The 25,795-nt window shown below is 48.3% G+C and overlaps 2 protein-coding genes across 5 annotated transcripts in view; one reads left to right on the top strand and one right to left on the bottom strand.

Moving 5' to 3' along the window:
• RUSC2 (RUN and SH3 domain containing 2) overlaps positions 1-20,948 on the top strand; it is a 74,261-nt gene extending 53,313 nt beyond the window's left edge. For 2 of the 3 annotated variants that reach the window (XM_046022235.1, XM_046022237.1), the window contains exons 2-12: positions 7,316-9,412; positions 14,874-15,503; positions 15,752-15,937; positions 16,107-16,247; positions 17,322-17,398; positions 17,602-17,776; positions 17,864-17,969; positions 18,661-18,707; positions 19,177-19,984; positions 20,079-20,216; positions 20,298-20,947. In XM_046022235.1, coding sequence (XP_045878191.1) covers positions 7,384-9,412; positions 14,874-15,503; positions 15,752-15,937; positions 16,107-16,247; positions 17,322-17,398; positions 17,602-17,776; positions 17,864-17,969; positions 18,661-18,707; positions 19,177-19,984; positions 20,079-20,216; positions 20,298-20,499 — 4,539 coding nt within the window. In that variant the 5' untranslated portion in view covers positions 7,316-7,383 and the 3' untranslated portion in view covers positions 20,500-20,947. Of the gene's footprint in view, positions 1-7,315; positions 9,413-14,873; positions 15,504-15,751; positions 15,938-16,106; positions 16,248-17,321; positions 17,399-17,601; positions 17,777-17,863; positions 17,970-18,660; positions 18,708-19,176; positions 19,985-20,078; positions 20,217-20,297 lie in introns of all 3 variants that reach the window. The other variant, XM_046022238.1, reaches the window with a different exon arrangement.
• Positions 20,949-21,101: 153 nt separating this feature from the next.
• FAM166B (family with sequence similarity 166 member B) lies at positions 21,102-24,208 on the bottom strand. Of its 2 annotated transcripts, none has more exons than XM_046022240.1 (6): positions 22,914-24,208; positions 22,285-22,508; positions 21,950-22,199; positions 21,724-21,774; positions 21,449-21,579; positions 21,102-21,191 (listed from the first exon to the last, which is right to left on the bottom strand). In XM_046022240.1, exons 1-6 carry the CDS (start codon positions 22,967-22,969, stop codon positions 21,103-21,105), a joined length of 801 nt encoding a protein of 266 aa, XP_045878196.1. In that variant the 5' UTR covers positions 22,970-24,208; the 3' UTR covers position 21,102. The 2 variants fall into 2 exon arrangements, with proteins under 2 accessions (XP_045878196.1, XP_045878195.1); XM_046022239.1 differs by having other exon boundaries at positions 21,449-21,646; positions 21,723-21,774; positions 21,982-22,199.
• Between the last annotated feature and the right edge of the window lie 1,587 nt (positions 24,209-25,795).

Below are 25,795 nucleotides of genomic sequence, written 5' to 3'. Positions count from 1 at the left end.
ATATTCTCAAGATATGTCTGACGGGGGCGCCTGGGTGGCTCATTCCTTAGGCATCTGCCTTTGGCTTAGGTCATGATCCTAGGATCCTGCAATCAAGTCCCACATCAGGTCCCTGCTGGCAGGAAGCCTGCTTCTCCCTCTCCCACTCCCCCTGCTTATGTTCCCTCTTTCACTGTCTCTGTCAAATAAATACATAAAATCTTAAAAAAAAAAAAAAAAAAGACCTATCTGACGAAGGAAATTTTAAAACTCCTGCAACTCAATTATAAAAAGATAAACAAGTCACGTTTATGAGTCCACAAATAACCAAGCACTTACCACGTTCCAAGCACTATGTATAGGTTCTGGGGACGCGGAGTTGACTATATCCAGTTTCTGACTTCAGGGAATGAACTCTAGTTTGGGGGACAGATACATAAACAACATTGTAATACAGCGCTGTATCCTCCAGCCAAAGGTTCTTCATTATCTTCTGTATCCATTTATTCTCTTTCCCTGGTTTAGAGGATCAGCCTTCTAGGCTCTGTGTCACTATGTTTTTCCATTTTGAAGCATGTAATAGTTTTGTGAATCAAGTCAAAATTTCTTATGTGTGTATGTTTTATTTGTGAATGCTACTTGAAAATAGTGCTTGGGGGAGTGGTGGTTGCTATTCACTGAAGATCAAATGATGGCTGTAGCCCATAGGTTTTCCTGAAAGTACCCCTATCCGTACAAGACAGTTTTCTATGCTCCTTTTAGTCCAGGCGTCATATGATAGCCTAGACTTTGGAGAAACTTAATACTCTATGTAAGGGGAAGCTGCCCTCTCCAAGCCCTGAACCCACAGTATCTGTGTTGTTTAAAGAAAACAAAATGAGGCACCTGGGTGGTTAACCATCTGACTCTTGATTTTGGCTCAGGTCATGATCTCGGGATTGTAAGATCAAGCACCATGTCAGGTTCCATGCTGGGTGTGGAGGCTGCTTAAGAGTCTCTCCCTCACCTCTCCACCCAAATCTAAAAGAGAGAGAGAAAACAAAACTGTTTTAATTATGTACATAATAGATATTTGTTATATACAAATTAGAAAATACAGATGACTAGAGTTTCTGGAGGGATGGTGGGTAGGGGGTTGAGGAAGTGGATGATGGACATTAAAGAGGGCCTATGATGTAATGAGCACTGGGTGTTATATGCTGATGAATCACCGAACTCAACCTCTGAAACTAGTAATACACTATATGTTAATTAATTGAATTTAAATAAAAATTTAAAAAGAGCATATAGATGAAACAGTAAAATTAAAAATGATCCAAAATCGCTCAATAGAGATAAGCACTATTAATATTTTGTTGTATATGCTTTCAAATTTTCTCTCATGCATATTGATCCGGTCTGAATATTTGTGTCCCCTAAAATTCATATGTTGAATCCTAACCCTCAAAGATAGTGGTAGTAGGAGGTAGGGCTTTGGGAGGTGTTTAGCTCATGAGGACAAAGCCCTCATGAGTGGGATTAGTGCTCTTACAAAACAGGCTCCAGAGAGCTCCCTTGTCCCTTACACAATATAAGGATACAGCTAGAAGGTGCCTGCTATGAACAAGGAAGAGGGCAGAATGCAGCCATTCTGGCACCTTGATCCTGGACTTCCCAGTCTCTAAAACTGTGAGAAATAAATTTCTCTGTTTATAAGCCACATAGCCTGAGATGTTTTGTCATAGCAGCCTGAACAGACTAAGACACATAATAGACGTATTTATTTACAAAAATGGTGTCATACTCTACATGCTGTTTGTAATCTGCAGTTTTACTTAACATTTTATGAACACTTTCCCAAGCCAGTAATCATATTAACACATTATTTTAATGATACTCTGCTCTGTACTTTTTTATGGATTGTTATTACTGGAATTTTAGGTTGTTTGCAACTTTCTGTTATCCTTGTAACATATATATTTGAACGCAAGTTTTCTTGGTGAAGGAAGAAAAGAGATGGGGAGTAGTGAAGGGAAAATTATCTCATGTACTTCATAGCTAAATTTCCTAAAAATCCTCTTTATTTCTCTCAACAAAATCCCATACTTGAAGACAGCTTTCTTTCTTTTGTCTTTCTCAGCTTGTCTCTGCCTAATCCCCTCCATTGCTCAACACCCATTTCCTTCCTCATCTCCCCTTTCCTCTTCTCATAAATCCTAATATATTTTCTACTTTTATTTTTTTTAAGATTTTATTTATTTATTTGACAGACAGAGATCACAAGTAGGCAGAGAGGCAGGCAGAGAGAGAGAGAGGAGGAAGCAGGCTCCCTGCTGAGCAGAGAGCCCGATGTGGGGCTCAATCCCAGGATCCTGGGATCATGACCTGAGCCGAAAGCAGAGGCTTTAAGCCACTGAGCCACCCAGGTGCCCCTATTTTCTATTTTTAAAAAGGTTTTAAATAAAAGCTTTGTTAAGATATAATTTACATACCATAAAAATCTATAGATTTGATTTTACTGACAGACTTTCATAATTATCACCACGGTCTGATTTCCGAACATTTTCATCACCCCAGAAAGGACTTCAATACCTATTAGAAGTCACTCCCCGTTCCCCAGTCCCTGGCAACCACTAATCTATTTTCTGTTTCCCTGGGTTTGCCTATTCTGGACATTTCATATAAATGGAATCATACAATACCATACAAAGAAGCCTTTTATGACTGGCTTCTTTCACTTACCTTTTTGAGGTTCATTCATATTGTAGCATTGATCACTACTTGATTCCTTTTATTGCTAAATAATATTCTACTGCATGTATATATCAAATTTTTTTTAAAGATTTTTTTTATTTATTTGACAGAGAGACACAGCGAGAGAGGGAGAAGCAGGCTTACTGAGCAGGGAGCCTGATGCGGGGCTCAATCCCAGAACCCTAGGATCAAGCCCTGAGCTAAAGGCAGATGCTTAATGACTGAACCACCCAGACACCCTGATATCAAATTATTTTTTTAAATTTTTTTTTAAATTTCTTTTCAGCATAACAGAATTCATTGTTTTTGCACCACACCCAGTGCTCCATGCAATACATGCCCTCCATATTACCCACCACTGGGCTCCCCCAACCTCCCACCCCCCCACCGCCCCTTCAAAACCTTCAGATTGTTTTTCAGAGTCCATAGTCTCTCATGGTTCACCTCCCCTTCCAATTTCCCTCAATTCCCATCTCCTCTCCATCTCCCTATGTCCTCCATGTTATTTGTTATGCTCCACAAATAAGTGAAACCATATGATACTTGACTCTCTCTGCTTATTTCACTCAGCATAATCTCTTCCAGTCCCGTCCATGTTGCTACAAAAGTTGGGTATTCATCCTTTCTGATGGAGGCATAATACTCCATCGTGTATATGGACCACATCTTCCTTATCCATTCGTCCATTGAAGGGCATCTTGGTTCTTTCCAGTTTGGCGACCGTGGCCATTGCTGCTATAAACGGTGGGGTATAGATGGCCCTTCTTTTCACTACATCTGTATCTTTGGGGTAGATACCCAGTAGTGCAATTGCAGGGTCATAGGGAAGCTCTCTTTTTCTTTTTTTTTTAAGATTTTATTTATTTATTTGACAGACAGAGATCACAAGCAGGCAGAGAGGCAGGCAGAGAGAGAAAGGGAGGGAGAAGGAAGCAGGCTCCCCGCCGAGCAGAGAGCCTGACCCGGGGCTCGATCCCAGGACCCTGAGACCATGACCCGAGCCGAAGGCAGAGGCTTTAACCCATCAGCCACTCAGGCGCCCCTCTATTTTTAATTTCTTGAGGAATCTCCACACTGTTCTCCAAAGTGGCTGCACCAACTTCCATTCCCACCAACAGTGTAAGAGGGTTCCCCTTTCTCCACATCCTCTCCAACACATGTTGTTTCCTGTCTTGCTAATTTTGGCCATTCTAACTGGTGTAATGTGGTATCTCAATGTGGTTTTAATTTGAATCTCCCTGATGGCTAGTGATGATGAACATTTTTTCATGTGTCTGATAGCCATCAAATTATTTTTTAACATCAGGGGTTTTTGTTGCAGCTTTATCTATCTATACTGGGGCTCCTGGCTGGCTTAGTTGGTGGAGTGCACAACTCTTGATTTCAGGATTGTTGGTTCTATCCCCACTTTGGGTCAAGAGATTCCTTAAAAATAGAAGGGCGCCTGGGTGGCTCAGTGGGTTAAAGCCTCTGCCTTCGGCTCAGGTCATGATCTCAGGGTCCTGGGATCGAGCCCCGCATCGGGCTCCCTGCTTAGCAGGGAGCCTGCTTCCTCCTCTCTCTCTGCCTGCCTCTCTGCCTACTTGTGATCTTTGTCTGTCAAATAAATAAATAAAATCTTTAAAAAAAAAAAAAAGAATCTTAAAAAAAAAAAAAAAGAAGAAGAGAAACCAAATTTAAAAAATAAAGTACAGGGGCACCTGGGTGGCTCAGTGGGTTAAGCCACTGCCTTCGGCTCAGGTCATGATCTCAGGGTCCTGGGATCGAGTCCCGCATCGGGCTCTCTGCTCAGCAGGGGCCTGCTTCCCTCTCTCTCTCTGCCTGACTCTCTATCTACTTGTGATCTCTCTCTGTCAAATAAATAAATAAAAAATTAAAAAAAAAATAAAGTACATAAGCTCTACACCCAGTGTGGGGCTTGCACTCTAGACCCTGAGATCAAGAATCACATGTTTTACCAACTGAGCAAGCCAAGTGCCTCTGTATCACATCATGTTTATCCATTCATCTATTAACGGATAATGCCTTGCTACAACTTTTTTGGCTATTGTGAATGCTGCTATGAATATTAATATACAAACTTTTGTGTGAACATGTGTTTTCCTTTCTCTTGGATATATATCTAGGAGTAGAAATGCTGGGTCATGTGGTAACTCTATGTTTAACATTTTAAGGAACTGTCAGACTGATTTTCCAAAGTGGCTGTCTCATTGTACAATGCCTCAAACAAGATTGAGGTTCCAATATCTCCGCATCCTCACCAACATTTGTTACTATTTTATCTTAGACATCGTGGTGGAGATGAAGTGGTATCTATGTGGTTTTCATTTCTATAATGACTAATGATGTTGAGCATCTTTCCCTGTGTTTATTGGCCATTTGTAAGTTTTCTGTGGAGAAATGTTATTGAAGTTCTTTGTCCAGTTTTTAATTGGGTTATATATCTTTTTATTATTGAGTTGTAAGAGTTCTTCATATATTTTGATCAATAGTCTCTTTGCAAATATTTTCTCCCATTTTGTGGATTGTCTTTTCTTGATGGTATCCTCTGAGGCATGAAGATTTTTAAGTTTTATGAAGTCCACCTTGTCTATCATATCTGAGAAACCATCACCCAATCCAAGATAACAAATACTATTCCCATGTTTTCTTGTAGAACTCAAACCTCATAGCTCAGTTTAGCCTCTCTGGTTTCTACTTTTCTCCAAATGAACTCGTTACCCCCAATCAACTCCCAAAGAGTCGGAAGTCCAACAAAGAAGTCTTCCTCTCAGAAAGTAAAGGTGGGGGGTGGCGGGGAGAAAGGATCAACACTCGCTTTTTAATATTGATGTAATTTAATTTATAAATTTTTTAAACTATTCCTCACATACGTATTTATCAGCCACTTGAATTTTTGCATTTATGTGTTGTCTGTTCATGTCCTTGAGCATGTGGACTTGCCTAGATCTTTTCTATACTCCACATGAAGAGCTGTGATCCTGTAATCTAAATGAGTTAAATTTTTAAAATTGGTGTTAAGCATTCAACTAAATGACGGAAAACTTAGGCATTGAGGAATTTAGATTCACAGTGGGTGGAAGGAAAATGACAGGAATAAAAAAGGAAGGAAGAGAAATGAATGAATTAGCAAAAATTAGATAGGAGGAGTATGAGCAAGCAACGACTGTTAAGACTTGAACTTGGTAGCACAGGAGACTAGAATTTGAGGAAGCCATTTGGCCACAGTCTGGCCAGCAGACCAGAGAATCTCCCAATGGGCTGTGTGTGCTTGGGACCAGGAGACTTTGAACAGGAGGGAACTTTACCTTAGCCTGTTAGAGGAAAAAGTGGGAAGAGAAGACTTTCTAGGGGACCCTGATAGTGAAAGTTCTGGACTGAGACTGGGCAGAATTTGGGCACTTCAGAAGATCTGAATCCTGAGCCGGACAAGAATGTATTATGCCTATGATGTTGCTAGGCCTTCTGTGTGCCTGAGTGATACAAAAGTGATAGAAATAGACACCCATCCCCTCAGTGAGAAGGTTGGCATTACCCATACTTATAGTCACTCTAATGCCCAACTCGGTCTCTGTATTCAAGAAGCTTCAGGACAGGGGTGTGTGGCTGGCTTAGTCAGGGGAGCATGTGACTCCTGATCTCAGGTTTGTGAGTGCCAGCCCCACATTCACTGCAGAGATTACTTAAAAATAAAATCTTGAGGGGTACATGGGTGGCTCAATCATTAAGTGTTTACCTTCAGCTCCAGTCATGATCCCAGGGTCTTGGGATGGAGCCCCATGTCAGGATCCCTGCTCATCAGGAGGCCTGCTTCTCTCTCTCCCACTCCCCACTGCTTGTGTTCCTCTCTCACTGTGTCTCTGTCAAATAAATAAATCTTAAAAAAAATAAATAAATAAAGTCTTGAAAAAGAAAAAAAAAGTAGAAGCTCCAGGACAGTAGGAGGGAGAGTAAGGATCGCTAGCCCACAGCCAGCAGAGAGGGACAAGCATTCTGGGGCTCAAAGGAGAAAATGAAGTGACATGGGGGCAAACCATACAGAATATTTAAAAACTGTTTTCTTGCAAAATTAATAGATTATTGCCATGAGTACATGATGTAGTTCATATTCATGATTTTCCCCTTGTCTGAGAGCTGGCAAGCTATAGCTGGGTCTATGGTATCTCTCTGTCCGCCTTAGTGCTGAGCACCCTTTCAGCATCCTAGATGATTTTTCTAAGTTAGGTACTAGTCATACTTTTTTTGTAGTTGGGAGTTATCATCATCATTTACTGCTAAGAACATGTCCTTGAAAGAAAAGGAGAAAGTACTGTTCTTGAGATCCCCAGACCTTTGTAGGTGGCATGAAAGGGGTTTGCCCTTTGTCACGAGTGAATGCATGGCCAATGTGGAATGGAGCAGGCACTCAGGAGCTGGACCTGTGCCATGTGGAAGGTCCAGCAGGGTGGCCCTACCCTGTCGGGCTGTGCTCTCAAGCTCCATCTTGACTCTGAGTCTTTTCTCCTCTTGGGCTCTTCTCCATCTGAAAATGCTATGGGGAAGGGCGTATCCCTGACTTCCAGGGAGGTGACATTAGGTTCCCTTTCTTTCCCTCTCTCTCCAGGTGCCAAGCTCTCCTGATGAAATGTGTTCTGCCCCACTGGGCTCCGGGGGCAGTGTCTGGTGCTGTTGATGCCCTTGTTCGAAATTTCCAGAATGGATAGTCCCCCAAAGCTGACTGGAGAGACCCTCATCGTCCACCACATCCCCCTGGTGCACTGTCAGGTCCCAGACAGGCAGTGCTGTGGAGGGGCAAGTGGAGGTAGTGGGAGCACCAGATCCAATCCTTTCTGCCCTCCTGACCTGGGCATCACCCAGCCTGATCAAGACCTAGGACAAGCTGACTCGCTGCTATACAACAGTCTGCACTCTGCTGCAGGGGGATCCGCACGGCCTGCAGACAACACGAAGAGTAGGGTTCGGGATGGCAGAGGCCCTGGGGCCCCTAAACGGCACAATCCTTTCCTGCTGCAGGAGAGTGTGGCTGAGCCAGGACTTAGTGATCTGTACGACGACAGCATTGGTGATAGTGCCACCCAGCAGTCCTTCCACCTGCATGGGGCTGGTCAGCCCACCTTCCATCTGTCCCCTTTCCAGCTGCCACCACCTGGCCCCAGAGCGGGCAGGCCATGGGGGGCAACGCGTAGTCGGGCTGGAGTAGTGGAGGGGCAGGAACAGGAGCCAGTGGCCACCTTGGAGAGCCAGCACTGCAGCCCTAGCCACTGCTGCCGGCCAGACCTGGAAGCAGAGACCATGGAGCTGGATGAGTGTGGGGGACCTGGGGGGAGTGGCAGTGGGGGTGGAGCCAGTGATACCTCTGGCTTTTCCTTCGATCAGGAATGGAAGCTCAGTTCAGATGAGTCCCCAAGGAACCCAGGATGCTCAAGCTCGGGGCCTCAGCACTGCCGCTGCAGTAGCACCTCCAGTCAGTCCGAGGCGGCTGACCAGTCCATGGGCTACGTGAGTGACTCCTCCTGCAACAGCTCAGATGGTGTGCTGGTCACCTTCAGCACCCTCTACAATAAGATGCATGGCAACTCCCGTGCCAATCTCAACTCCGCCCCACAGTCTTGCAGCAACTCTTCTTTCTGCAGCCACTCAGACCCTGGCGCCTTCTACCTGGATCTGCAACCCTCCCCAGCCGAGTCGAAGATGTCTTGTGAGTCCCACCACCCTGACAGTGGAGGAAGGGAAGGGAACTATGGCTGTCCTCATGCCTCATCTCCTGAGCTCGATGCCAACTGCAACTCCTACCGCCCACACTGTGAGCCCTGCCCAGGTGTGGCTGACCTCACAGCCTGCTTCCAGAGCCAGGCCCGTCTTGTTGTGGCCACCCAGAATTACTATAAACTTGTCACCTGTGACCTCTCCTCCCAGTCATCCCCAAGCCCAGCTGGCTCTTCCATCACCAGCTGCTCTGAAGAACACACCAAGATAAGCCCTGCACCAGGCCCTGGCCCAGACCCTGGCCCTAGCCAGCCCTCTGAGTATTACCTATTCCAGAGGCCAGAAGTCCAGATAGAGGAACAAGAAGTGGTGGGTTCCTCGGTGGAAGCAGCAACTCCTGTGGGCCCCAGTGTGATCGAGGGGCAAGTGTATACTAACACTTCACCCCCCAACCTTAGCACTGGACGCCAGCGCTCTCGGAGCTGTGATCGCAGCCTCGCGCGCAGCCCTCCTGTCCGCCTGGGCTCACTGGAACGCATGTTGAGTTGCCCAGTGCGCCTGAGTGAAGGTCCCGCGGCCCTTGCTGGGCCTGGCTCCCCACCTCGGCGGGTCACCTCCTTTGCTGAGCTTGCCAAGGGCCGGAAAAAAGCTGCAGGCTCTGGCTCCCCGCCACTTCGAGTGAGCATTGGGGACTCCTCCCAGGAGTTCTCACCCATCCTAGAAGCCCAACAAGATAGGGTGGGCCCACTGGACGAGGGTGCTCGCTGTAGCCACAGCCTACCACCCATGCCCTCAGGGCCCAGCATGGACATAATTGGCCCAGAGCCCTGGTCCACCCAGGTCTGTCAGGGCCCCCAGTCCAGTGAGATGCCACCTGCTAGCCTCAGAGCTGCTGGGCAAGGCCCCCTGGCCCAGCTGATGGATCCAGGGCCTGCTCTCTCAGGGAGCCCAGCCAACAGCCATACCCAGAAGGATGCAAGAGCTAGAGCTGACGGTAAGGAACCTAGAGGCTGGAGAATACCAGGATATATATGCATGGCCTCCTCAGTGATAGGGCCCTAGCAACCACCCTATCCGTAACCACTACAGGTTCTTCAGCCTAGATCCATCATCTTTCCAGTCCAGGTCATGTCCTACAGTTGTAATGGAGGGAAGGATAAAAAATAACACTGAAATGTCAGAGATTGATATATTGGGAAAGGAAGTATGCAGAAGATTGTGATAGTAAGCCTGGATGACTGGAAAGATGATGGTACATGGATAGGGACCACAGACACTGATGTAAAAGTGGATTTCCTGGGAAAAGGAGAAAGTCCCAAGTTCAGTTTGGGATTTTTGGAATTTGCAGTGGCTAAGAGTTATGTCCCATAGGCAAACCACACTGGGTGTCAGTGAGGTTCGTTCTTTGGTCAGTGGTTGTTGCGGCTCTTCAAAGAGCCTGAATCCAGACACTTGACCTTTAAGCATCCTGGGCCTGCTCTTTCCCTATTTATTTTATTACATTTAAATAATTGTTTTATAAATGCTCTGTGTTAAATGTTAGTGATAGAGAGATGTGAGGGACAGTCTCTAGCCTCAAGGAGTTCTGACTATGGGCGAAAACGGAAAAGGTAACATAATTAATACACAGAGATGGGGTGAGGCGCACACCTGGGTGGCTTAGTTGGTTAAGCAGCCAACTCTTGATGTCAGCTCAGGTCTCAATTTCAGGATCGTGAGTTCAAGCCCTGTGTTGGAGCCTACTTAAGAACAAAAACCAGAGATGAAGGTGTACAGTACTGGTCTATGAGAGGGATCTCTAGACAGACTAAAATGTCAGAGAAAGACTGCTAACAGAATTTATATTTAAAACCAGTCTGGAAAGAGGATGAGGAATAGGCTTTGCGGAGGCTTGTGCAAAGAACATTCTGGGTTCATACAGTTGTCTGTGTAAAACCACAAAGGTGAAGAATAACTTGATGCTTACAGAAACTGTAAATAATTTGGTATAGCCAAATAATTTGGTAGGGTATGGATGGAACTATTGAAGGATGTTAATCAGGGAAGTGGCATTTTGGTTGTTTTTAATAACTTAATGGGATGTTCTTTGCATTTTAGAAAGATCGCTGGTTGTTTGGGTGAAAGGTGGATTGGAAAGGATGCCCTGGGGGTCAGGAGACCACCAAGATCAAAATCATCAGAATAATAGAGGTAGCTGAAGCTTTGAGTAGATGAGAGCCCCCAGGGAGAATGTGTGGAGTTGTAAAGGGAACAAGGACAGAGAGCCCTGAGGATATAATGATTTAAGGGTGAGCAGAGCAACACTCAAAGGTTCTGAGAAGAATTAGGAAAATAGGAGGAAAATCAGGGGAGAGTAAAGCCACAGGCACTAGAGGAGGTGAAAGTTTCAAAAAAGAGTTGAGATCAACAAAGTTTGGAAGAGAAATCGCTAACATTAAGGCTGAAGAATCCCAAAAACAACATTTGAGAGTAGTGAGCGGGGAAGCAGATCTCAGAGGGTTTGGAAGGAGAGTTTATAAAGCAGGGAAAGGGAGATGAAGGGGCCTGTGCTATGCTGTGGGCTCAGGTAGGGTCCTTTGGCTTCTCGAAGGGAGTGGGTTAAAGAACCATTAATGGTGTAATCTCTGGCTGTTGGGGAGATCATAGCCTGAGAAGACTTCACACTCCTAAACAGACACAGAGGAGCTGCCTTTGGGGTGGAAGATGAAAGGGGAGGCCCCAAAAAGGAGGGGGTTCTGAAATAGCAGAGATTGGCCAGAGTCCCACTCCCTTCTTAGACTTCACTACCTGGTGGGTGCCCTTGGCCCAGGGGATGCTGTGGCTGGCATTCTGAAGGCAAGAACAATCCTGGTCAGAGATGGGAGAGGCATTTTAAAGTATTGTGTGTGTTTTTTTTTAATTATTGGATAAGACTTTTCATATAGAGATGCTATTCTGTTGCACAAGTCTTCAGTGACCTCCCATAGGGCTCCTCTCTCGATTCTGTATGTTTTTTTTTTTTTTTAATTAAAGAGTGAATGACAATTCAATGAATTCATGAATGACAAAAGAAGCTGAGATCTCTTTGACAGCCTGAGCAGCAGAGTCAAGATTCAAAAAGATCTTACTAAATCTGGAAAGAACAAAACAAAAAAGCAGGGGCTAATGTGAAGTTTGATGGGTAAGCTGTACTTGACTTGGGATATTTAATTGATTGCACATTCAGAGTGAGTCAGCAGTTTGGAAGGGCTTCCACACAGTTCAAATGACTGTCTTCATTGATGGACTCCAGAAGGGAGAAGCTGATAGTCCTCTACTCCTCTGAACCAGTTAGCGCTCACCTACAAGTTCTGGGTACTCCATTGTAAGAAGGAACTGAAGGACTGCGGTCGTGTCACCTACAGAACAGCAAAGTTGGGTGAATGTGATCTCTGATTTTGTCAAGGCTGTCACACAGAAAAGTGAGAAACCTTAGTCTCTGTATTCCCTGGGGACAAAACTGAGACCCACTCCCCATGTCAGACCCCTCCTTCTTCCCTTACCTCATTCCTCTTCCTCAAACCCTATCCTGGGGACTTGGGAAGGATTTTTTTTTAAAGAGTAGAAATAAACAGTCTAATTCAAACATACTTTATATAGCAGGCATAATAAAGCTACTATTGGGAAGGCCTAATCTGAAAGCCAGGGTCAGTTCAGCCTTGAAATTTGATATTTAAATAAATGGAAAGGAAGGAGCCATTCCCAACAGGAAAGGCTGCGTACTTAAAGATGGGAATGGGTTGGGAGCGCCTGGGTGGCTCAGTGGGTTAAAGCCTCTGCCTTCAGCTCGGGTCATGATCCCAGAGTCCTGGGATCGAGCCCAGCATCAGGCTCTCTGCTCAGCAGGGAGCCTGCTTCCTCCTCTCTCTCTCTGCCTGCCTCTCTGCCTACTTGTAATTTCTGTCTGTCAAATAAATAAAAATCTTAAAAAAAAAAAAAAGATGGGAATGGGGTGGGAGGAGCGGTGTCTATGACAGGTGTGGGAGTTTGAGTGGAGCAATCTAATTGGTGGCAAGTGTGGATACCTATTTGAGAAGATTAGACTTCATTCTGTGGGCAGTAGGGCCACAGGGGATAAAACTGGTATTTTATGAAGAAATCTGATTTATGTAAGAAGATCTGGTTGCAGCAAGACTAGCCTGAACCAAGGATGACTGTGGGGATTCATTCATTTAATAAATATTTATTCAGTACCTACTATATACTGGTCTCTAGTTTAGGCACTAGGGATACATCAATGAACAACTCAAAAACTCTGCTTTTTTGGAGTCCTTATGAGGAGTAATAGGTAATAAACAAATAAGATAATTTCTAATAAGGATAAAATGCTGAAAAGAAAATACAACAGGATAATGAGACAGAGTGTGACTTCCCAGAGGGACTGGGGTGGTCACCACTGAGGTGGTGATATTTGAAGTGATGCCTGAATGATGAGATGATTTTGGGTAGAACCAGCAGGTGCAAAAGACCTTGAGATGTTAATTAACTTGGCATGTTTAAGGGCAGAAGGAAGTGTGGCTGGAGCATAGTAATAAGCAAGGGAGAATGACAAAGGTTGTTCTCTAAGCACAGATTGGGGATGACAGGAGGGTATATTTTGAATATATTCCCTGGGAGTGATTCTGAAACCCCTCCCTGTTGGGGTTGTGATCACTATCCCCTTAAGAATCAATGAAGTAAATAAATGGGAAAAGATGTGGGATACCATTTCCTGTGTAGTACAATGTGATAAAGAGAACATTAGCCGCTAAGTCAGACTCCGGCTTAGGCAGAATTCTAGCTCTGGCACTTCCTAGTTGGTAACCTTGGACAAATGACTTAATCTCTCTAAATTTCCAATGCCCTGAGTTGTCAGGTAAGGATATTAATTCCTGTCTCATAAATTTGTTGAGCCAGAGTTGTCTAGTGAGCCACACCCAGGGTTTTTGGCTTCGTGGAAGCTTGTAGCACCACCTTGTGTCAATTCAGATGTTTCCAGTGCGTGCAATGTTTTATTAGAAGCACAACTCACACAAAGACAGGTCTGTGCAGTATCCTGGAGTTTTGTATTTAGTTCTGAGCCCTGTGTGTTGAGAGACGCTGACCTGAAGATTGGCTGAAAGAACAGGAGAGGACCGGGGCGCCTGGGTGGCTCAGTGGCTAAAGCCTCTGCCTTCAGCTCAAGTTATGATCCCAGGGTCCTGGGATCGAACCCCACATCGGGCTCTCTGCTCCACGGGGAGCCTGCTTCCTCCTTTCTCTCTGCCTGCTTCTCTGCCTAATTGTGATTTCTCTTTGTCAAATAAAATATTAAAAAAAAAAAAAAAGAACAGGAGAGGACCAGTGTTGGGGACCACAGCTCTGTGTAGAGGGAGCAAATGTGGATCCTGAGGCTCCAGTGCCAGAATCATGAAAGAGTGGGAATGGGAGGTGACAGGAGGCTGATTCCAGCTGCAGATGAAGAAATGTTATGGTTAGATTTGCTTAAAAATGAAATGAGTCAGCTTTAGTGGAGACTGGGATGAGCAAAAGCTTGAAGTAAATAACATCTTAACCTGGATCCTTACTTCCAACTCTTTAGGCTTAGAAACAAGGAAATGGTAGTTCTGCCCTTGACAGAAATGGAAGTCATGAGGGGAAAAGGTGATAGACGAACTTCTTTAAAATAGCAAAATTTTGATGGGGGGGGGGCAGATGGAAAGTCTTTTTCTTTTTAAGATTTTATTTATTTTAGAGTGAACGAGGCGGGGGAGGGGCAGAGGAAGAAAGAGAGAGTGAGAGAGAATCTCCAGCAGACTCCCCACTGAGAGCAGAGCCCAACATGGGGCTTGATCTCACTACCCATGAGATCATGACTCATAAGATCATGACCTGAGCTGAAACCAAGAGTCAGAGTCTTAACCAGCTGTGCCACCCAGGCACCCCAGAGGGAGAGAAAGAATTTGAAGTAGGCTCCAAGCCCAACACAGAGCCTGAAATCATAACCTGAGCTGAAATCAAGAGTCAGATGCTTAACTGACTGAGCCACCCAGACACACTTAAAATAGTACATTTTAAGTGAAAGCAGAATAATCCAAAGATTAAGGGGAAGGTGGGAGCTAAAGCTATGGGTTCAGGAGTCTTCTGTATAAATGTCTGAACTTGAACAATGCAGGGGGAAAAGTGTAAAGTAAGATCTAAGAATGGAGCTTAAAGAAAATGAAAAAGGGGTGACTAGTCAAGAGTTCAGGAGAGTTCAGCATCGTAAAAACAATACAAAAAGTTTTACAAAAGATGGGAGGAGCACTGTCACATTCCCAAACTTGGATTGCCCTTACCCCGCATTCAATTCCTACAACTCGGATCTGCCCATCTCTTCCCCTTTCCCCTATGAGCATTATCTGTCTGCTTCTTTGCTTCCTCTCCTGGGGGTCCTAGGGTCTGTCTGTCTGATTCTTCCTTCATCACTGTTGCCACAGGGGGTGGTGCGGACAGCCGACCAGTCCTTCGCTACAGCAAGGAGCAGAGGCCAACCACGCTGCCCATCCAGCCCTTCGTGTTCCAGCACCACTTCCCAAAGCAGTTGGCCAAGGCCCGTGCCCTCCATAGCCTTTCCCAGCTCTACGGCCTCTCTGGCTGCAGCCGTGCACAGCAGCCTGCCCCACTGGCTGCCCCCACTGCTCAAGTCCCAGCCTTAGCTCCCTCAGGGGAGTCACAGGCACCTGCCAACAGAGGTGCCAGGAAAGCTGGGCCTGAGCCAGAAACCTCGCGCCCATCACCCCTGGGTAGCTACTCCCCCATCCGCAGTGCTGGCCCCTTTGGGCCCAGCACCGACTCTTCTGCTTCCACCTCGTGCTCCCCTCCTCCAGAGCAGGCCACAGCCACAGAAAGTCCACCCCCATGGAGCCGCTCCTGTCCTCCTGTTGCCCGGCCTGCCACCTCCCAGCAGCCACAGAAGGAGGATCAGAAGCTACTGGCCTTGGCTGAGTACCATCTCCATGGAACAGGAAGCTTGCCTCCTCTGGGCTCCTGGAGATCTAGCCTCAGTCGAGCAGAAAGTCTAGTCCGGGGAGGTGGTGAGAGCAGCATGGCCTCCAGGCCCAATAACGGTATGAGCTTTACCCTCCACGGCAAGCGTTTCTACCCCCCCCACCACCACCACCACACCCGCCTGAATGCTTTCTTATTCTCCAACCTGGGTTCAGGGTTTAAAATGTTTACATCTCCTTCCCCAGCTTCTATGAATAATATCCAAGCACTCCCAGCCCTCATTTTATATGGCCACACTGGGTGGATGTAAAATGTTGTCTCCTGCTAACTCTTGCCCGTCTCTTCTGCTCATCTGTTCTGCTTTCAGCCAACCACCTATCCCCTCAAGCACTCAAGTGGCGGGAATACAGGAGGAAGAACCCACTAGGGCCACCCGGATTGTCAGGGAGCCTAGACCGAAGGCCACAGGATGCTCGGCTGGCCCGAAGGAACCCCATCTTTGAGTTCCCTGGCTCCTTCAGTGCTGCTGGCCATCTGAACTGCCGGCTGAATGGTGTGTGGGCCAGGTCCCCAGGATGCCCAGGGCAGGCTCTAACACAGCTGGGCAGGGCTGGGGAAGGGGGCAGTCCCACAGGAACATGTCTCAGAGAGTATGAGGCACAGAACTGAGTTGCAACTCTTGGAAGGAAGTTGCCTGAGATTGAGTTTTCTCTTCTTTCCAGGTCAAATAGTGAAGCCATTACCACTGACCTGCCCTGACTTCCAAGATCCCTTTTCCTTGACTGAGAAGCCTCCAGCTGAGTTTTGTCTGTCCCCAGATGGCAACTCAGAGGCCATTTCCATTGACCTGCTTCAGAAAAAAGGTGACTATGACCCCCAGGTCAGGCCAGGAATTCTGTTGAATTTGTGCCTGTTGCCCTACTGTCTAGTCCTCCAGAATATTTCCCTATTTAGCTAGGGAAAGTGCTAGAAAGGAATCAGCACAGGAACTGGGGCAAGAGGCAGAAGTCTGTGCATTGTGTAAGGCGAGTGTGCATGAGTGCACAAGGATCATTTATCAGATGCTTAAGAATCAGGCTTCAGTCTCTTACCTCAGGGAGCTAAGGAGAGTGAGGGAGATTGCCGTGTCATAAATGGCCACGTGCTCTAATGGGAGTATAAGTACTACAGGGCCTAACAGCTTGGGTAGGTATGATGGTAACATCTACTAAGATATTCAGCAAATAAGGGACCACTAGACTAAGAGAGAGCTGTTTCAGTGAGATGATGGGGAAAGAATTGAGCATAATTGTGGGCTGAAGGGAAGCCTGTGGGAAGGGAGAAAGATGAAGCTGAAGTCCCCTGTAGAGGCAGAGTGGAGAGTTCAAAGCTGGGAAAAGCGAAGAACCTTGAGCAAGATAGAGATTGAGGGGGGCAGGAAGGAAGATAGACAGAATGTAGTTATGTCTTTTGAATGGACCGTGAAGTTGAATTGATGACCAGTGGCATCTATTCTCTTGGTAAAGTCAAACCAAGAGTTTGAGAGGAGGGTAAAAACTTGGCAATGTGAGAACATAGCAGACACACCGCAAGGCAGTGTGTCAAAGAGGTGCCCTTGTCAGTCACTGTTGTGAGTGGCCCTGGACTTTCTTCAACAGCCACTAGCCTGGTTTCTCATATCGAAGAAGATGAATAATTAGTTTGATCCAGGACTGGAGTAAGAGGGTCTTGAAGATGCAATCACTGGGATGGGCCCACTGGCAGTGAAAACAGTACAAGGCTTGAGAACTGAGCAAAAACAGGAAGGGGCCGGGGCCTGGTCCTCAGTAAGACTGAGACGCATGTGCAGGGACACAGAGAGAGTGGACGCCCCTCTCTCTCTCCACTGAGGGCTCAGTTTCAGCTGAGTTGCCGAGGGACTTGATTAGGAACCCGTCACATGGAGTTCTCACTTGCAGGGCTGGTGAAGGCGGTTAACACTGCCGTGGACCTCATCGTGGCTCATTTTGGCACAAGCCGGGATCCTGGGGTGAAGGTAGGCGAAAAACTGGCAGGCTGAGCTCTACCCTGCTGACCCTCACCCATTCTATGCTGCCGCCTTCTGCTCTCCTGCACCTAGAACCCAGAGTCGGGTACTTTGGGCTGGGGATCACAAGAGAAGCATGCTGAGGTCTAAGAGAGTCAGGAAAGACCAAGGTCGGGCTTCAAACAATTCCCTCTTCTTCTCTGCATCCACAGGCAAAGCTGGGGAACAGTTCTGTGAGCCCCAATGTGGGCCACTTGGTTCTGAAGTACTTGTGCCCTGCAGTCCAGGCTGTGCTGGAGGATGGGCTCAAGGCCTTCGTGCTAGATGTCATCATTGGGCAGCGCAAGAACATGCCGTGGAGTGTGGTTGAGGCTTCCACACAGCTAGGTAAGTCCTAGGTGGCAAGATGACCCCAGGCCAAGATTCAGATTCAGGAGACCGGGCATGTGACTGCTAACTCTGGCTTCCTCTCAGGCCCGTCCACCAAGATCCTGCACGGCCTCTACAACAAGGTCAGCCAGTTCCCAGAACTCACCAGTCATACCATGCGTTTCAACGCCTTCATTCTCGGCCTGCTGAAGTGAGTGTGTGGGGCAGCAAGAGCGGCAAACCATAGCTGTCACCCCTGGGCTCTGCCGCGTCTGGGGAACCAACTCCCTAGACAGAGAGGCAAGGGAATTTGCAGGCTCTGTGGCCAGGGCCCAGGCTCACTTTCTCCCCATCTAGCTTCAGTCTCTCTCAGTGGGTCCCTGGTTTCCTGCCATACCCATAGCCTTCTGGCACTGCTCACCAACATGGTCTTTTGCTTTTATAAATTCATAATCTGGCTTATTTGGAAATTAATGTGGTTCTCTGGATATTGTAAACCTTGATCCACCCAATTCCAGCACTACTTCCAAATCCTGCCTGACCATAAGATCCCCTTGAGATCCACATTACGGTATCCTTGCTTCTCAAGTATGAGCCCAGGTCATCCCCTTTGGGATGTGTACCCTGTACTCTCAGTAGCTTCCCTGACTTCTGGGGCCCTAGGCAAGCCACATCCATTCTAGAGGGATGTCATTGGCTTGTGAATCACATGTTCACCCCTCCCAACATCCCCCACTGACTTTCCAGAACTCTTTTACATGAAATGAACTAGGTAACATCCCTGCCATAGAAGGGAGGTGTTCACCTATGCCTCTGCCCTATGTTTGACCCCCTTCTGTCTCCTTTGTACCTTATCATCTGGCTGTCTCCACAAAGATTCAACTCTGCCTATTTTCCTACAGCATCCGGTCCCTGGAGTTCTGGTTTAATCACCTCTATAACCACGAAGGTAATGCCTGGAACACTACTCTCTCTCGCAAACTCAATATAGGCCAGATCTCAGAGGCTCAGAAGAGGGAGACATGGCTCTTCACAGATGATGGAGGTGGGGAGGGAGACCACCCAAGTGATCATCTTCAGAGCCTGGACTTCCAGCCCAGTCTCTCCCCAGCTTCTGCTTGTGTTAGAGCCTTGAAGTCAGCAGGATACTCAGGAAATCTGGAGGTCAGGGTGACCAGGAACGCCCACACCTCTCCTGTGAACTTGAGGCCGCCACTTAGGGTTGTAGAGGTCATGACCTGCACCAACTTCAGACGGCCTCTTTTGTGCTGGCGTCTACCCAAAGCCGCAGTGCCTACCCTGTGCGGCAGCATGGAGCAGCTCTGCCAGGGCCGCTTCTTGGAGGCACCACCCACCTCCCGCCCCCGGCCAGGCTCTGCTTCTCTGTGGGGCTCAGGCTGTCTCTCTTGCTCCCCTAGATATCATCCAGACCCACTACCAGCCGTGGGGCTTCCTGAGTGCAGCGCATACCGTGTGCCCCGGCCTCTTCGAGGAACTGCTGCTGCTACTGCAGCCCCTGGCCCTGCTGCCCTTCAGCCTCGACTTGCTATTCCAGCACCGGCTTCTGCAAAGTGGGCAGCAGCAGCGGCAACACAAGGAGCTGCTGCGGGTGTCCCAGGATCTGCTGCTGTCCGCGCACTCAACATTGCAGTTGGCCCGAGCCAGGGGCCAGGAGGAGCCTGGAGACATGGACAGGGCAGTCCATGGGGAGCGGGTGAAGGGTGTGGGCGCCCCTGAAGGTGGAGAAGATGAGGAGGAAGAGGAGACAGAAGAGGTGGCAGAGGCAGCTGGGGGTTCAGGGCGTGGCAGGTGGGCCCGAGGCGGGCAGGCTGGCTGGTGGTACCAGCTCATGCAGAGTTCCCAGGTCTACATAGATGGCTCCACTGAGGGCTCTAGGTTCCCCCGTGGTGGCAGCAATAGCGGCAGTGAGAAAAAGAAAGGGGCCGGAGGCGGGGGACCACCCCCCCGAGAGGGAGTAGTTGAGGGGGCAGAGGCCTGCCCTGCCCCTGAGGAGACCCTTGGCCGAGACAGGGGCTGGCCCTTCTGGATGGGAAGCCCCCCCGATTCTGTGCTGGCTGAGCTGAGGCGTAGCCGGGAGAGGGAGGGGTCCACTGCTCCCCCAGCAGAAAATGAGGAAGGAGCCTCAGAGCCTTCACCTGGGGGCATCAAGTGGGGACACCTCTTTGGCTCCCGAAAGGCTCAGCGGGAGACCCGGCCCACAAACAGGTGAGAGGCATCCCAAGGTGTAGATGGAGGGGTTTGGGGAGCCTATCTAAGCCAAAGCACAGATAGAGCCAGAGCCCCGGTTGCTCTCCCCTAGGCTACCGTCTGACTGGCTGAGCCTGGACAAGTCCATGTTCCAACTAGTGGCACAGACAGTGGGTGCCCGCCGAGAGCCAGAGCCCAAGGAGAGCCTGCAGGAGCCACACTCCCCAGTCTTGCCTTCCAAGCCTCCGTGGTAAGCCCTGGAAGATAGGATTGGGGGGCTGGATTTGGCTTTGGGTGGGGTTTCTCTGACCTCCATTTGTTGTTTCCCCAGCGAGGTGAAGGCACTGTGCCATCATCTGGCTACAGGCCCTGGACAGCTGAGCTTCCACAAGGGAGATATCCTACGGGTGCTGGGGCCAGCTGGAGGAGACTGGCTGCGCTGTAGCCGTGGCCCCGACACCGGCCTGGTGCCTCTGGCCTATGTGACCTTGACCCCAACTCCGAGTCCAACCCCCGGAAGCAGCCAAAACTGAGGCCCTGTGCATGCTGGTGGCCTCAGGGACCCTCATAACCCCTGACTCAGAGCCTGAGAGCCCTTCCCAAGCCCTCTGGCTTGGCCACAGAGAGTAGACTGAGAGCTGGGGGCCATACATCCCTGTGCTCAGTATTAATTACTCCCCATTAACTGTCCCAGTGACCTCATCCAGACCTCCACCCAGGAAAGGAGGGAAGGGATGCAGCACTGGGCTGCCAGGACTTCCCCAGCCCATCTGGGCCAGCTCTTCCATAGGTACAGATAAGCATGTCCCTGTGGAGGGAGGTGACCAGAGGCCCATTTGCAGGGTTCCCTAGGCCAGGTAGTGAGGAGGAGAGGTGACAGTATTGGGGCCAGCTCCCTAAGCCCCCAAATGTAAATAGGCTGTGGCCAGTGCCTGGTGGTCAGAAAAGGGAGGAGGAGCCCAGGCGTCTGTTTATGTATTTATTTATTTATTTATTATACCTATTAATAAAAAAGGTGCTCGGCCTCCAAACCATTTCTCTTTGTGCCTCCCCCCACCCTCGGGCCCACCTTTCTTCCTTCCAAAAGGATGACTGGGATAGGAAGACAGAGAAGAAAGAACTTGAAGTCCAGGTACCTACACCAGGAGCTGCTTCTGGAGGGTGGTGAGGCCCAGTGCATCATGGGTGAGATGCCCATATGTGTGCCCGAACTGGAACTTATACCCTGTATGGACAAGAGAGTCATGTCACTTGTAGCCGGTGGCATGGAGAGTCATTTATTTCTCAACCAGTTTCTAAGCCCTCTAAAATCTAGTCACAACTTCCCACTGTGAGCTATCTCCATTTCCTTTTTTGCCCAGTGAGAAAGCTAAACTACATGATCCAAACCCCCCCCCATATCTATTCCAACCTTCCCAAGCCACTTCCACCCATTCCACACACATACACAAATATTCCAGTCCCCTCTGGGGCTATCCTTACCTGGCACATAGCCCCCATAATTAGGTAAAAGGCCCAGGTTCTGAGGGTAGGTCCTAGGAAGTGGAGGGAGAAGTTTGGGATCCTTCTGAAGTCTGCCTCCTGAATACATCTGTCCAAATTCCTGCAGTGCCCGGTTGGTGAGCACAGGAAAGCTAGAGCCGAAGAGGAAGCGGGCACGGGGCACGTAACCAGTGAAGCCTGGGGGGTGAGGATACTGAGTCAGGACCCTTTGGGGGCTTCCCCATGCCTTTAGTCATTACCCACTTCCTCTCACCTGGCATGAAGAACTTGCGAGGATCTTTGTCATCCATGGAATAGGGGGAAGCCTTGGGACGAGAAGTCAGAGAAAAAATATGGCTATCCAATTCAAGATGCTCCAACAGAAGCTCCCTGGGAGGTGGAGCTGGCGGTTGAGTCCACATTCCCGGTACCCATAGCCATGCTAATTGTGGCCACCCCTAGGCCCGGCTTCACAAGAGGTCAGGCTCCCCACTCCTAAGCCCCTGGACCCCCTCTACCCTTCTTGGTCTCACTTGTTCCGCCTCTTGCTGCAGCTCTGGCTCCTTCTCTGCCTCCAGCTCTGGCTCCGGCTTTGGCTCTTGGTCTTTCTCGGCGTCTATTTTACCCTTGGCCTCCTTTGGCAGCTCTTGACTGCCTTGTCCCCCAGACCAGTGAGTGAAATCATTTAGAGCCTCAGCCCAGACCCTGCTGCAGTTCTTGGCAAAGATGAACTGTGCCTGGGGCACAAAACCTGGGAGGAAGGAGGCAAGGAAGATTTTGATTAGTGTTTGGGGCACACATTCTGGGTTGGAGCTGTTCAGACTGTCCATACATACCTGTGTACCCAGGGATCATGCTGGAGCTGAGCCTTTCATGCCCATGCCTGACAGGCAGGCTTCCCCTGGGAACCTCAGGAGATGCTGGAGGCCGGATGGGAGGCAGAAGTGTGCGATGGGCAGGGGGCCAGGCTAGGCCAGGAGATCCTCGAAGTAGCTGACTGGTCATCTGCCCATAGGTCTGGCCCATGCTGAACCGAAGTAGTGGGCAGTGTCCAGTGTACCTGTAGCACAGGACTCACCTGCTCACCTCTACACTCCTCCCTGCTCCACCACCCCCAGATATACAAACAGAGACCTCTGAAGCCCTGATTTCTTTTCTTTTTTTTCTGGATGCAGCTCTATGTTTATTTGAAGCAGGCATTTCTCCGTCCTCTCTGGGTTTTCAACCCTTCCCCTCTGCTGTTACCCTATTACCATGGAGAAGACAACACAGAGCCTCGTGCCGGGCCCAGCTATCTCTATCCCCTTGCTCTTCCTTTTCCATCCAGCACCATAAATATCTCAGCCCCGGGCCTACCATACCAGTTTGTCTGTTGGCTCCCAAGGTCTAGGTGGCACAGCTCCCATGTCCTTACATCCCTACTCCCAGAAGCAAGCAGGGGTGTGCTTTTGGGTAGAAGTCTTACCCTGGGATATAATGAGGGTTCTTAGGGTTCAGCCCTGGTATGAAGGTGCTGGTCATAGCCTTGAGAATCCAGGTTTTGTTTCCCTTGGAGCCAAAGCTCCAGGCTGTGTGTACTGTGTCCAGGGCTGTGGGGTGGGGCCAGAGGCAGGAGGCGGTGCCAAGGGAGAGAGAGGGGAGAGACACTATTGAGGACTGCCAGGGCCAAGCCTAGCAGAACAGGAGAGCCGGGGCGCGCTGGTTTGTCTACTCCAGAATAAATGCAGCCTACCACGTGGGGGTAGGGGAAAGTCTGAGTGTGGCCTCCCAGTTCCAGGTGGGAGGTGAGAGAACAAACACTGTTAGGTCCTTTCAGCTCTATCTTAAAGAGGGCCCTTCCTTCTTAAACCCCCTGCCTGAAGACACATGAGTGCTACTCTTTGTTGAGTGTTGATTGAAAGTGATGGGATTCCTAGGAAAAGAGGGTCTCTGGGGGGATCCCAGAGGGGAGGTGACAGGGAGAAAAAGGAACCTAGAGACCTCTAAGCAGTGACATTAAGTTGCTTTTCAATCATTTTACTTTGACAGTTACTGAATACCCACCATCATCTGGATTATCATTTAACAAATACCATTATGCCCTGCTAGGCATATTCTGTAGTCAGAAAAGCCAAGCTCCACATGACTTCCAGCAAGTCATTTCCTATCTCTGCACCTCTTAGAAAGTGCAGATACCAGGACTTACCCTGCTACTGTTGTGAGGCTCAAATATATACAAATGTGTTTTGTACCAGCAAAGACCACGTAGTCTTTGTAGGATGGAGTCCATGTAGGATGGAGAGGAAAGACCATGTGCCTGAGGTCATGCTATCATGGGCTTCTACTAGCTTGTGGCCTCGAGCCAACCTTACCTCATCGGAGCAAGCAACGTAACTTCTGCTGAACGTGAATTCCCTAAACCCAAAGTGAAGGTTAAAATAACCTAACTTACCAGGATGCTGTTAAGGATAAAGTCAGTGTGGGAAAGAATTTACCCCAGAACCTGGCACTCAGTTATTAAAACTTAACTTTCTTCTCTATTGTCTAATATTTTCTCTAAGTTTCTAAGACACATGGGAGACCTGTGACTGGTCAGTAAATTCAGTGGATAAGGGTTTTTCTACTGTGGGAGTTTAAGGAAAGGAAATATGATGGTAATGTTGGGTTTTAAGACTGGGGACAAGTTAGAATTTGTTAAGAAACCAATTCAGAGGGTGCCTGGATGGCTCAGTTGGTAGGACATGCAACTCTTGATCTCAGGGTTGTGAGTTCAAGCCCCACACTGGCTGCAGAACTTACTTAAAAAAGAAAGGGGGAAAAGGGAAGAGAAGAAGGAAGGAAGGAGGGAGGGAGGGAAGGTAGGAAGGAAGGAAAAGAACAGGGGAAAGAGAGAAAAGAAGGGAAGGAAAGGAAGGAGGGAGGAAGGAAGGAAAAAGAATTAATATCCTAAGAGCAGAGAAGTATGGACCAGAAAAGAGCTCTCAGAAAGGGGGGAACATGCCTGGAACTCAGCTCTGGGGCTGAGTCAGGGTCAGGCCAGTCTACCTTTCCAGGAGGTAGAGCCCCTGTTCTTCTCCCCACCCAAGTGTGACATGCCCAGGCTGACCAAGCATGGGTCACTGACCTGTGGATTCCACAGGAGCACCAGGCCCCAAGGAATATATTTCATGGTCCTCACTGGTCTGTCAAGGACAGCCTTGGTATGTGTCATTTAGAGCTATGGTTGTAGACTTGGCTCACTGTTAAGGAAATATGCTGGATGGGGATGGGAACTGCGGGGAGAACCCAGAAGAGCAGCAGTGTGGCAAGGTTAACAACCTGAACTTTAAAGAACACACACAAAACACAACCTGGACCTTTGGATTCTCTAACAGACACTGCTGGTCGCACACTGAATACCCATTCTCTACCCCCATCTCTCTTCTTCCTAATAGAACTTTAATTTTGTTCTGTGGAGCAGCCAGGTGGTTCAAGGAAGCTTGAAGCCAGCCCTGGGAATGAGTCTTGATTAGTCTAAGCCCTTGATTCTGGTCCTATTCCCCTTCCCAGTGATTCGTGAGCACGGGTTTATGGCATTCTGGACAATAAAAAATCTGCCAGGATAAGAGAGAGTCATAAGAAAAATAAGCAACTTAAAATACTCTTTTAAAAAATGCATGACAGGGGCGCCTGGGTGGCTCAGTGGGTTAAGCCGCTGCCTTCGGCTCAGGTCATGATCTCAGGGTCCTGGGATCGAGCCCCGCGTCGGGTTCTCTGCTCCGCAGGGAGCCTGCTTCCTCCTCTCTCTGCCTACCTCTCTGCCTACTTGTGATCTCTCTCTCTGTCAAAAAAATTAAATTAAAAAAAAAAAATGCATGACAGGGATGCCTGCGTGGCTCAGTCAGTGAAATGTATGACTCTTGATTTCAGCCCAGATCACAAGCTCAGGGTCAAGAGATCAAGCCCTGCGTTGGGCTCCCATGCTCAGCACAGAGTCTGCTTAAGATTCTCCCTCTCCTTCTGCCCCTCACCCCCCTGAAATAAATAAATCTTTTTTTTAAAATGCATGACAAATTAGAGAGAGAGATGGACAAGGAGGAATGGTGTCCCTCCTTGCCTCTAGAATTTCTATGAACGTAATGACAGAACTTCTATAGGCATTATGAAACCTTGTGGGAAGCTAGGTTAACCTGGGAACAAAGCCTAATACAGCATGAATGGGTGGGAGAATAGAAAGGCCTAGGTCCTTGATGAGCTACTGAACTAGCCAACCTTTTTATGTGAAACAATTTCATTATTGTTAAAGCCAATTTAAGTTTTCCTTTACTTGGACAAGGCATCATAACATAAAAATAAAGACAAGAAAAAGTAGTTCAAATCCTAGCTTTC

This window comes from Meles meles, chromosome 11, assembly GCF_922984935.1.
Source record: "Meles meles chromosome 11, mMelMel3.1 paternal haplotype, whole genome shotgun sequence".
In the NCBI taxonomy this organism is placed as follows: domain Eukaryota; kingdom Metazoa; phylum Chordata; class Mammalia; order Carnivora; family Mustelidae; genus Meles; species Meles meles.
Note: the sequence above shows the minus strand (reverse complement) of the source record. Positions and strands in the feature narration are given on the sequence as shown.